Raw genomic sequence first — 11,111 nt, 5'->3', positions numbered from 1 at the left:
TATTATCCTAGATGTTGGTTTACCTGCTTTAGGTCTTCCCCCAACCTAATAACACCTTAGCTACAACCAGGTATCACACAATAACTAAAGTTCCAACAAACACACCCTGCATTTGGCCTAGTGGCCAAAGTCCCCGCATTGACCCTGGTACTGATGTGAGCTATTCTAGGTTATCTACACAAAGAAATACATACACAGTATTGTACATCCATGAATGTGTTATATAACTATCTCTCTCTCTCTCTATGTCTGATTGGTTAGTATTCAGATCTATTACTTGTCTCTGTACAGTTCATGGCCTGCCAGTCATGCACGGACTGTCAATAAGACTACAAGGTACCTGGTGCCAGAAACCCTGAATCAGCAGAAATTAGTTCACTCAACTTCACCCACCCACACACACACACACACACACACATACACACACACACACACACACACACACACACTTTTATCACACCTTATATAAACCAATAATAGTATAAGTGAAATGAATTTCAGGATGATTTATTTTCCAAATGTTTCTTTAGAAAAAATAGAAGTCCTCTAATATGAACAGTTCAAATATACAACACAATACAGGTTTCAAGTGACACAGTAACACAGTGTCGGAGCACACATTGCCATTGTGTGCCGTTGTCACAATATAACATGCACAGTCAAATACACACATTGCAGTTTGCTTTCACACTTTTAGTAAAGCTAGTTAATGGATAACCATTACTGTCAGGATCGTTTACATAACTATTTGACAGTGTTACAGTACCTGCTAAACCCTAACCATAATAATCCTTAATCCTTGTTCACCATCAGTAACTGAACAGCTAAACATTGTTCTGCATCTTAAAGGCCACAAAACAGGAATTAAAAAGAGGATTCACTTACAGTTCATGTGCTCAAGACAAGACAAGTGCATAGTATTCATTGATTCACACAAACCTGTTAAGCCCCCTAAAGAGTAAAAAAAATAAAATAATAATAATCACAACTGACCGTTTGGGTGAAAAATGTTTTTCTCTGTGAGGTTAGGGTTATAATAATTTACTGGAAGACATTGCTTTTTGTTCCAGGCTAGCGTTCCACAGCCTCTTTGTGTCATCTGAACATCTCGCTGCTGATATGATGTCGGCTCCAAAGTAAACCGATGCCATAAAAAGTACCATAAAAAGAACATTGTTGTTGTGCTCCAAAGCAAATGCTCCAAGCTCCAACGTTGACAAGGTTTGGAACATTTTAACATAACTTACTTCAACGTTGTCTTAAATCAATCAGCAACCACCGACTCATACGGAGTAAAGACAATTTTGCCATTTATAGCTGACTGACGTTACTCAGTGGTTAATATTCTCTCTGCATGCTGCATCTGTATCATTTTTATCTAGTACAGTAGACTGTGTTTATGTACATAGACATGTACACATCAATCTGACAAGAAGCTACTAGCTAGCTGGTAGCTAATGTTGAGTGCAAATGACAGACAGTTGGCAGAGAGTGTAACAGTTGTCAAATTGTCCCAGTTGAACCAGTAACATGTCTTTATTTTAATCTTGTCACTGGTAAGGTTCTGAATCTGAGAGTCCCGTATTTAAAGCTATAAAGCAGCACATATGTGAAGCTTACATTAGCTCAATCAGAGACAGAAGAGCTGTCAGTTTATTAGTATTATAAGCTGTCAATTTAATACACAGTACCAGCAATTTGTCATATAAATGGACAATTATTTAGTTCTTTAAACACAGTTTTTACTGGTTTTTATAGCCCTGCCCAATGAAGTGTTTTCTTCAAATCATTCATAGCTACAATCTAACTCCCTCTTTCCATCTCCACTTCGACTGCCCGCCACCTTGACTCAGAATGTCAACCTCATTCCTTCCGTCCTTTATCTATGGCACTCATAAAAGCGGAAGAAGATACCACACGCTCGCTCCAATCAAGAAAGTTCCCAGACAATTGGGACTGCGCTCCCATCCACCCCCAGTAGTTCTGGTCCCACAATGCCCTGCCTTTAAAGGACATTTTATGGTCAGCTTGTAAGTGTTTGTGTCGGGTCATCATGTTAGTGCTGAATCACTTTGCAGCGCGGTAGATGGCCAGGTCCAGCGGCTCCTTGGTTGGAATGCACCAATCATCTGCCTCCAAACTCAGCTTGTAGTGACGCAAAGCGGTCTTGTTAAAAACTGGGAGCCTCTCCACTGAGTCTGTAGACAACGCCTAGATACAGACAAAGAATTTTAATGCAGGGATGACTTATTGCATGTTTTTTAACAGTCATTTGTGACATTTTAGCCAATTATGGGCTAATTACGGTTTTGACTCTCCATTTATATTGCCTATATTTCAAGGTAAGCTATTTAAAGGCATTTTAAGGTGACTCCATTTGAACATTTCAGGTAGCTGGCTAACTTACTGGATACTTTTATTTTGTTTTATTCATGTTTTAGATTAGTTAAGCCTCATTTATAAAACAGGGCCCTGAACTTATTAGCCAATCAGGCCAGCCTTCATGTATAAAGCTATATGATGATGGTGAGTGTATGTATGTGTGTATTACCTTCAGGTGTATGACGGCGTCAGTGCCACTACCCTCCATAGAGTACAGCTGTAAGTCTCCCTGGAAATAGCGCGTGTAGAGACGGGAGATGGGAAGGCCATAGCCAAATCCTGCCTGCACACACACACACGCGCACACACACACACACACACATACACAGATTAGCTCTTCTCATGCAATAATATTGTGTTAAAATGTGTGTGTGTGTGTGTGTGTGTGTGTGTGTGTGTGTGTGTGTGTGTGTGTGTGTGTGTGTGTGTGAGTTGCTTACCAGTGGTGCTCTGTGTTTGTCTTCTATGGACGGTCTGGGAGCTGTGGAGTACATGTAGCTGAACAGACGCTCTGTCTTCCTGAAAGGAACGCCACCTCCTTTGTCACTCATCTAGAGAGGAACAGAGAGTATGGAGAGGTTAACACAGTGGCGAAAACAAACACTGGACAAAGTCATTCTGAAATCTCACTTTCAAATTTGCTACCATGCTACCATAAAACATAGACAGGATGACCTCTTATAAACAATATAGGGTTTATGTTACCTAATTAAGCGGCTGAAGGAAAGGGCAACAGGTGAAAACACGCCATTTCATGGGGGTGAAAAGAAAGCATTTGTTCTACTTCTTTCCAAAGCTTTTTCAATCCTCACATAATCACCTTAGTGTTTGTGTGTAACGTAATTCTGTCCAAATTTAGTACTTGAAGGATCAATGTGTTTTTTCAGAGTAAAGAAGTATTTAGTAGTAATTTCTATTCTTGGTTTGAGAAAAAACCTTTTGTGTTCTTTCAACTTGTGACATAGATATAAATCGCTCAGTCCCTTATAATTTGACACACTGCACCTTTAACAATAGTTATTTCCGCTTTTGATAGAGCCAAACTCACCTTGATTGACAGGTCCTCTCCACCAAGGGCGACCATGACTTTAATGGGCGGCAGGGTCCTGCTGGCCTCATGAGTCTCAATGGTTGCTCTCATTGCGTTCTATAGAGAGGAAAGAAGGGTGTTTATCAGCTGTTGGGCAGCAGAGTGGGACCAAAACATCACATATTTATGTTGATATTTACATTCTTATAAAAAGGCAGATATCAGATACCTTGAAAAGTTCAAAGAGTATGTGATACAGGTGAGATGGGATGTATGAGATATGGATGGGCTCTCTGATGTTGTTGGCTAGGGGAGGATTGAAAACAGTCAATGATCTATGCACACACACACACTTAAATTATTAAAACAAACTGTGTGTGTTTTGTCACGGTATTTTGTGTGTGGTGTGTCTCACCATTCATTTGCCTCAGCTCCAGCTCCGGTGCTCCGAGGTAATACTGCTCACACAGCAACTTAGCGCTCTCATAGGCATCTAGAGGAGAGACAGAGAGGAAAAACAACTGTATTCTTTGCCCTGTATGGACATGATAAAACAGACATAAAGATAATCAGATGTGATAAATACAAGGTTATCAACAGTATAAACATTACGGCTGATAAGTGTGCTTTCTGTTCAAACACTGGCTCAAACTGGATGAGCAGCCTGCCATCTCTGTCCCAGTTATCGACCTGCTTCATTTGATAATGTGAGGGGTTCGCCTCTTTTAGAGAGGCGCAATGATACCCGAGATATTTATCTTGAAGTGACAGACTGTGAAAATACATTATGGAATTTTGAAATGGCAGTGTGAAAAATAAGTTTATTTTAAATTATTCTTGCTTTCCTGAATACAAAAATGAACATGTGCATTTGTATGTGGCCTGTCACCTCCACATTCTCCTATCAAGTGCACACTTCAGATTACACATAACAGCATTTTTTTGTTGTTTTTTTGTATTTGATGATATCATGGCCCAGGCCTGCAGTTTAAAATAGTTTAAAGACCTTTATTATTTGATTTTATAGTCTTCTTTACAATGTGCATGTTCGTAAATACATTTTTACTGAATCAAATGAGAAAAACTGCCATTGAAATCCTGCTTGGTTTGAGGTGCATACACAATACAAAGGTTACAGTGAGCGGGAGGTTTATAGGGACCCAGCTGCAACACGCGATTCTTCAAATTTGATTTAGGGTCTCTCTACAGACACAGAGTGCAACATACTCTAAATTTGGAAACCAGATTAGCAAAGAATTCAATTACAAAACAACTAATGTGCACTGAACCTGGCACTTTCAGGGACCACTTTGTTAACCCAACCTTGTATCAAGCTGCAAACTACCAAATAAAGTACATAAAAATGATTATTGTGATCGGAAAGTCAAAGAATGTAACGAAAACAAAATGAAGAGCGTTATTCCTGACGAGCAAACTTGTGTCAGCTGATGTAAACCTAATTACCACCCGTCTCTATTTGTTCTTACCTCGTGCAACCTCCGTCACGTCACATGTGGAGTCAATACAGCCAATGGTGTTGGGGTGGGCGGGGTTTATGTTTCCATTGAAGACCAGAGCTGCAAGAAAGAAGAGGAAATCAGTCATTAATCCTAGTACTACACCACGGTATTGATTTCTGGGCATACCTATGTGAATATAAACATGCTGATACAAGTGTGTGTTTGGTTGGAGGCAGAGCCTGGTATTTTGTGTGTGTGTGTGTAAGAGAGAGAGCGGCTCACTGTGCTGGTTGATGAGCATGCGGATGGAGATGCGGCTGGTATAGAAGCGGTCCAGGAAGTACTGGATGTTATGGTCAGTAACGGCATCCTGCTTGCCAAAGGCATCTTTGTATTCAATTACTCCCTGAGCCATGGTGGGGACCACGTCGTTGTGCCGGTTCCTGATGGCCTCTAAGACCTCTACAAACCTGGGATTGGTGGAAGAGAAGGTTAAAGAAGGTTAGCTTAGACAACATATAAAGTGTGTGCAGTTTCACTTGTTGTGTGTGTTACTCACGTCTCGAGGACTTTCTGGTCGTCTGGGTTTTTGTCCAGAAACTCCAGGATCTCCATCAAGCTCTGGACGTACCTGACAGTACATAAATACAAGAGAGTCAGTGATTATCCAGCACATTTTATGTCACAAGAGATAGTGGTAGCTAAAGCATGGCAGACAGACACACACAAACACACACATTATCCCAGTACATTCTACAGGACGAGCAAAACAGAAACACAGAGAGAGCGAGGGAGGAGGAGACAGAGAAGAAAATGTAAACACTACCATCCATCACCAGTCCTGACATGTAGTGTGTGCACATGCATGTGTGTGTATGTGTGTGTGTGTGTGTGTGTGTGTGTGTGAGAGATAGAGAGAGAGAGAGAGACAGAGAGGGGTAAGCCACCTCCCAGCAAATCATGAGCAGCAGCCTGATAATCAGTTAGTCCCATTTGCTGTTTCCTATTAAAGACATACAGCAGCATACAGATCCACTCTGTTAATCACATGTCCAGTGCTGTCCCAGGGAGAACCTCATATCTGAGTCATGTGGACGCTTGCTGTCATTTGCATCAGGCAGACAGAACGCTGCGGACTCTCTAAACAGACAGACAGAACTTTGAATCCTGAGCTACTTAGCTGGACTGATACTGGATTTTTGGAGCTGATGGCTAATGGCTAATATTAGTGCGAAAGAATTGCGATATTGTTATATCGGACAAATCAATCCTTCAAACTTGGTTATCAATTGTGGTATTTGTAATATTTTACAGTTTAACAATAAACTTTTATTTGTTAAAAAGTTTTATTAATTCAATCAATTTTAATAAAGCGGCTGAAACAAGTTCAGAAAAATACATGACTAACTTTGATACACTGAGCAAGTTCTCTGTTAGGGGTGCAGGGGTGGCCTCAGTGTGTCATCAAGCCACCCTTCAGGACTGCCCATTAAAATCCTGGACTGAAAACTGGAGACAAACTGTTTGAACCTCTAACTCCACATTTCAGTAATCTATTGTTCAAAGTCTTTTCATATGTTTTCAGCAACTATTTTCCAACACATTTAATGTGTTTTGAAAGAAATCTCAGAATTACCTTTACATGGACTTTAAGTATCTGTTCTTTAGGATATATTATTTTTATGTTTTTATAATTATGTTTTATAAACAGACAAGGACATACGTTAATTTTAGCTGTTTACAAGAGTCTTTGAGGATTCTGGAAAATTCTTTTAGTGTGTTAGTCTTGGAGGGACAGTTAAAGTGAGTAACACTAGATACTCATATCCCAGATATCAACCCGTCCTCTCAGAGGCTGGTTTCTTTCTTCGCTCTAAGAATCTCAAAAATATTTTGTTTTTTTACTTTGTGTGTTCACCTTCCTGTGGGTGAGCAAGAGTTTAACAGTTCATGTCCTGCTTTTAAAACTCTACTTTCATTTTATCTCAAATGTCTCATTTATTTAACTGAGTACGATGCTTCAGTGTCCTCAACGGTTACTGTTTTCTGGTCAATGATGCTGCAAGTTTGTTTATCACTTTGTCTTTCAACAGAGAGGCAGCTGTTCCGGACACGCTGTACCCTCCAGCTTCAACAACAAGCAGGCGGACCAGGAAAAAAGAGAAGGAAGAAAGGCGGGGAGGTTAGAGAGGGAACTGGGACAAAGTTCAGCCACCCACCCTCTTCCTCCTCCTCCGCCTCCTCCCCCTGCTCTGTAATGTACTCTGTGATTATACAACTGTACACAGGTCCACAGCAAAGTGTTGGCCTGCTATTCATAGCAGTTTGATTCATAACATTGCAACTCTTACAGACTCCTTAAGTGAAAACATGAAAGTCACATGCACTCTTGAGTTGTTTTGAATGTCATTAATTATGTTTTTTTGAACATGTCTTGTGCGCAGCTTAAATAATGTGAACAATGTTTTTACACGAGCGTGTTGTTCTTCGCAGGGCAGCAGCGACATGTAAGGTCAGCCAGTAAACAAGCCAGTAAATCAGTCACCAGTCAGGTATTCCATTAAGTCAATCATTCCGGTGGTCCATCTCTCACCAGTTCTGGACCAGTTGGACAGAGGGCGTGACCAGCAGCCGGTCTGGCAGCAGACTGATCTCCTTCATGATGTTGGACAGACGGACCGGAAGCTCCTGACGAAGGAAGACGAACGAAGTGCGCTCACAGGCATTGGTCGAACCTAGAGAACAGAACAGGGCGGGATTTGGAAGTTTTGTGTTAAAACTTTACAAAATCAAACACAACAGACAACAAGAAACAAATTTTTACCGGTTTGACAAAATATTCTCAACTCAAAGTCCACTCAATAACTTGTTATGTGCTTTCAACTGCATCTCACAGTGTTCCATCATCAAATTCTGCTCAGTTATTATCAAGTGGCCAGTAAGGAAGGAATTTCAGTCATGCAACAACAAGTGGTGCTAAACTGGTACCAGTACCTGAATGGCAAGTCGGGAATAACGATAAGCTCCTAGACAAATTTTTATGTAACGTTACATAAATACCTAACAGATGAAAATACGCAAAGATTCAGGAAACAACTGAACTTATTTTGCAAATATAAAAACTAAAAAATAACTGTTGAATCTGTTCATGTCCTAACCTCCTGCGACCGTGCATCCTCATATTGGGACATTAGATTTTGGCTTCCCTTCACCATAATACTTTATTTTGCTCAACTTAGACCTATTGCCCTCATTCAGGGACACTTACTGTGCCGTCTAGTGGTCAGAGAAGCTTTTGGTGAAAACGACTATTTGCTTTGTTTTTATGTTTATCAGGTCCTACTAATCCCAAATAGCTAGGAGAAATTAAAAATGCACACCAAACTAAAGCTCGGGTCTCAGGAGTTTATGACAGATTATATCAATAACAATGTTTATAAGTCTCTGTATGGATAAGCTGAAGCACGACCCAACCCAGAATAATCAATGCTTTTCTGTGAAAAAATCTGAAGCAACATCCCCACAATATGTCAAAATAATATATGGTATAGTTAGGTACACCTTAATTAATAATGGTACTATAAAGATAAAGATGAAAGATGTCTTTTCGATATAGAGTATTACGTAACTATTAAGTAGACTGCCAATGAAAGCTGAAATAAAAAAAATATACAGGGTCAAAAAAAGACCCTTGCCTTCATCCAACAGCTTTTCAGACCCATGACAATCCTGACCACTAATAATTTTAGTACAGTCCCTAACAAAAGTCGTTATCATTTGCTGTCAGTGTCCAACTGCGTAAACATGAGCAACAGCAATGTTTCCACCATCAACATCATAAATACGATTTCACTGAGGTCACAGCAGGAACTAACAGCTTGTTGTTCTTCAGGGATGAGGTGAGAGCACTGCTCCTTCATCATCCTCCCTGCGCCCTGAACGAATCTCTGCAGCGACAATGTACTGCACCGCAGACTCATTGAATGGAGTGTGCACATAATCAGAATGTGCAGGCACTTTGTGAACATAAACGAAACCCACTCACCGAAATCCAAGAACTGCTTCATTGACAGAGGAGAAGGTGAGAACTTGGAGAAGTGATCGATGTGTTTGGGCACGTTGGCCAGAGTTGCAGCCTTCATCAGAGACCGAACGAACTTCATTTTACTCGTCATCCTCAAAAACTAAAAAGAAAAAACAGAAACAAAACAAAACACGAGCATAAGACAGAGTGAATCGCTCTGGCGTTAATAATGCGTGAACTCAAGCCTGCCGTTTACAGTCTGCAGCCCCGCACATGACACTGTTACTTATGAGACAACCTCAGCCAATGGGAAAGCGCAGTGGGAAGGCAGCCAGCGAATTGGATTCCAGGAATCCCACCTACTTAGTAAGTAGAAGATAGTAAACAAGGAGGCGTGTTAGTGTGCGTGTAACGTTTCCTCTGACTGATAAACAGTGTGCTGTCATCATATTACCGCAAAAACATCACTGCATGTGCACTGACTGACCTAACAACAACGTTAGGCTGAATTAGAATGTGCTTTAAAATATTCACAATAGACCTAATACACAGATAGAAAAAGGTCTATAAACGCATGGACACAACTGCCAGAGTAGTCTGTATCAACCACATCGTCAGTCTGTGCCTTTTATACGGTATTATATTTACGCTATATATATATATACACACACACATATAGTCAGCCAGTCAAGTCAGTCTGTCTGTCCGTCAATATATATACATACACACACACACACATACAGATCGAGAGAGAGATAGATTCTATCTCTCTATCTATCAGATAGAATATATATATATTTATATATATATGCTGCCCGGAACTGTTTTTCTCACTATGTCAAGGATTTCTTTTATTGATATCATCAACGTTTCTCAGCACAAACACGCCAAAGTGTCACTGGATAATTCAACAATAAGATAGCTTCATGTTGTGGCCCTCAGTATGTTTTTTTTTCTCCTTCGAGCCTGAGAAATAAACTTTTATTCCTGTGTTTTGGATAGGGAAAGGCCTACACTACCCAGATGCTCGTCCACTGACGATTTGCGAGCTACAATCTGATTGGACAACCGAGGACCCTCTGCCCGGAAGTGTTTTTCTCGTGTTGTTAAAGATTTCTTTTAATAATATCATCAACGTTTCAGCACAAACACTGTGTGTGTCACCATTGATATGACTGATAAAATAAAAGTTAATCACTTCTCTGTTTAATGTGCTTTTTATAATGTCTGTTTTTAGACAGAGCTTGTTATCAACGACCTTTGAGAAGGAAAATGAAATTCCTGTGTGCAGTTTGCGCTGGAGCTGTACTGTGTATATATTCATATACAGTAACAATTTTATTCATGGAAAGCTTTCTGGGCTGCTCAAAGGATCACAAAAGCACCATGCAGCACACTACCATGTGAGTTTTGTTCAGTTGTTGTCGAAGAAACATCAAAGTCGAATTGACATATTTGATAGGTGTGTTTTTATTAAAAAGCATGCCGTCACACTGGTAAATTGACAGTCACAGAACATATCTGAGCCACCTCAAGCGACCCCAAGGTCAAGCCATATCCCTGATAACTCACCAACGCTTGAGATGGGGCCTGAAATCTCACTGCGCATTGGGAGCATGGTCCGACCACGGTGTTCGAGTTTCAGACCCGTTGCGCCCTTCGGGAGGGTCAGAGGTCAGCCGTTCTGTACTTAACGAGGCCTAGTAGGTCAGGCTGAAAAACACCTGTTTGGTTGTGAGAACTCATCAGCGCTTTGGGCAGGAGGCCTGAAATCTGAGTAGGTGTATCAGGACGCAGGGTCTGATCAGGGGCCCCTATTTTCACCCCCGTACCCCCTTTGGAAAGGTCAGAGGTTCACCCGTTCTGGACACCTTTTTGGGAATAAATTGACAATGCTTTGAGGGAGGTAGCTGAAAATTTGACTTGTCATACGCCGGAGCCTTGCTCTGGATTTTTTGGTCCCTGTCACCAATCCCATCACTGTAGAGCTAGTTGCTTTCTAGATAGTTTTGCTACAGAGTGGACTTTAGGGGCCTGACCCAGACCTCCATTACATAGGCCCACAGAGTTTCATGCAGTTCGGTGCATTTTGTGGCAGCCTGGATGGGCGCAGATTCGTGTAACGGCGTCCTGTTCTCGCGCCCGCCATCTAAAATATGGGCCGACGTGGGCACCGGACAACATCGTATCCGCTCGTCTCATGCCCCTGAACAAC

The 11,111-nt window shown here is 41.1% G+C and overlaps 1 protein-coding gene across 1 annotated transcript; it reads right to left on the bottom strand.

Moving 5' to 3' along the window:
• Positions 1–486: 486 nt before the first annotated feature.
• Positions 487–9,183, bottom strand: LOC104927162 (pyruvate dehydrogenase (acetyl-transferring) kinase isozyme 2, mitochondrial). The gene is made up of 11 exons (XM_010741182.3): positions 8,918–9,183; positions 7,466–7,607; positions 5,432–5,503; positions 5,155–5,342; positions 4,900–4,989; positions 3,828–3,905; positions 3,642–3,718; positions 3,431–3,529; positions 2,823–2,933; positions 2,552–2,665; positions 487–2,211 (listed from the first exon to the last, which is right to left on the bottom strand). The coding sequence occupies exons 1-11, from the start codon at positions 9,045–9,047 to the stop codon at positions 2,068–2,070; spliced, it is 1,245 nt and encodes a 414-aa protein (XP_010739484.2). The 5' UTR covers positions 9,048–9,183; the 3' UTR covers positions 487–2,067.
• Positions 9,184–11,111: the final 1,928 nt, after the last annotated feature.

This window comes from Larimichthys crocea, chromosome XII (genome assembly GCF_000972845.2).
Source record: "Larimichthys crocea isolate SSNF chromosome XII, L_crocea_2.0, whole genome shotgun sequence".
NCBI classification, from domain to species: Eukaryota; Metazoa; Chordata; class Actinopteri; family Sciaenidae; genus Larimichthys; species Larimichthys crocea.
This window is presented reverse-complemented; position numbering and strand designations above follow the sequence as displayed.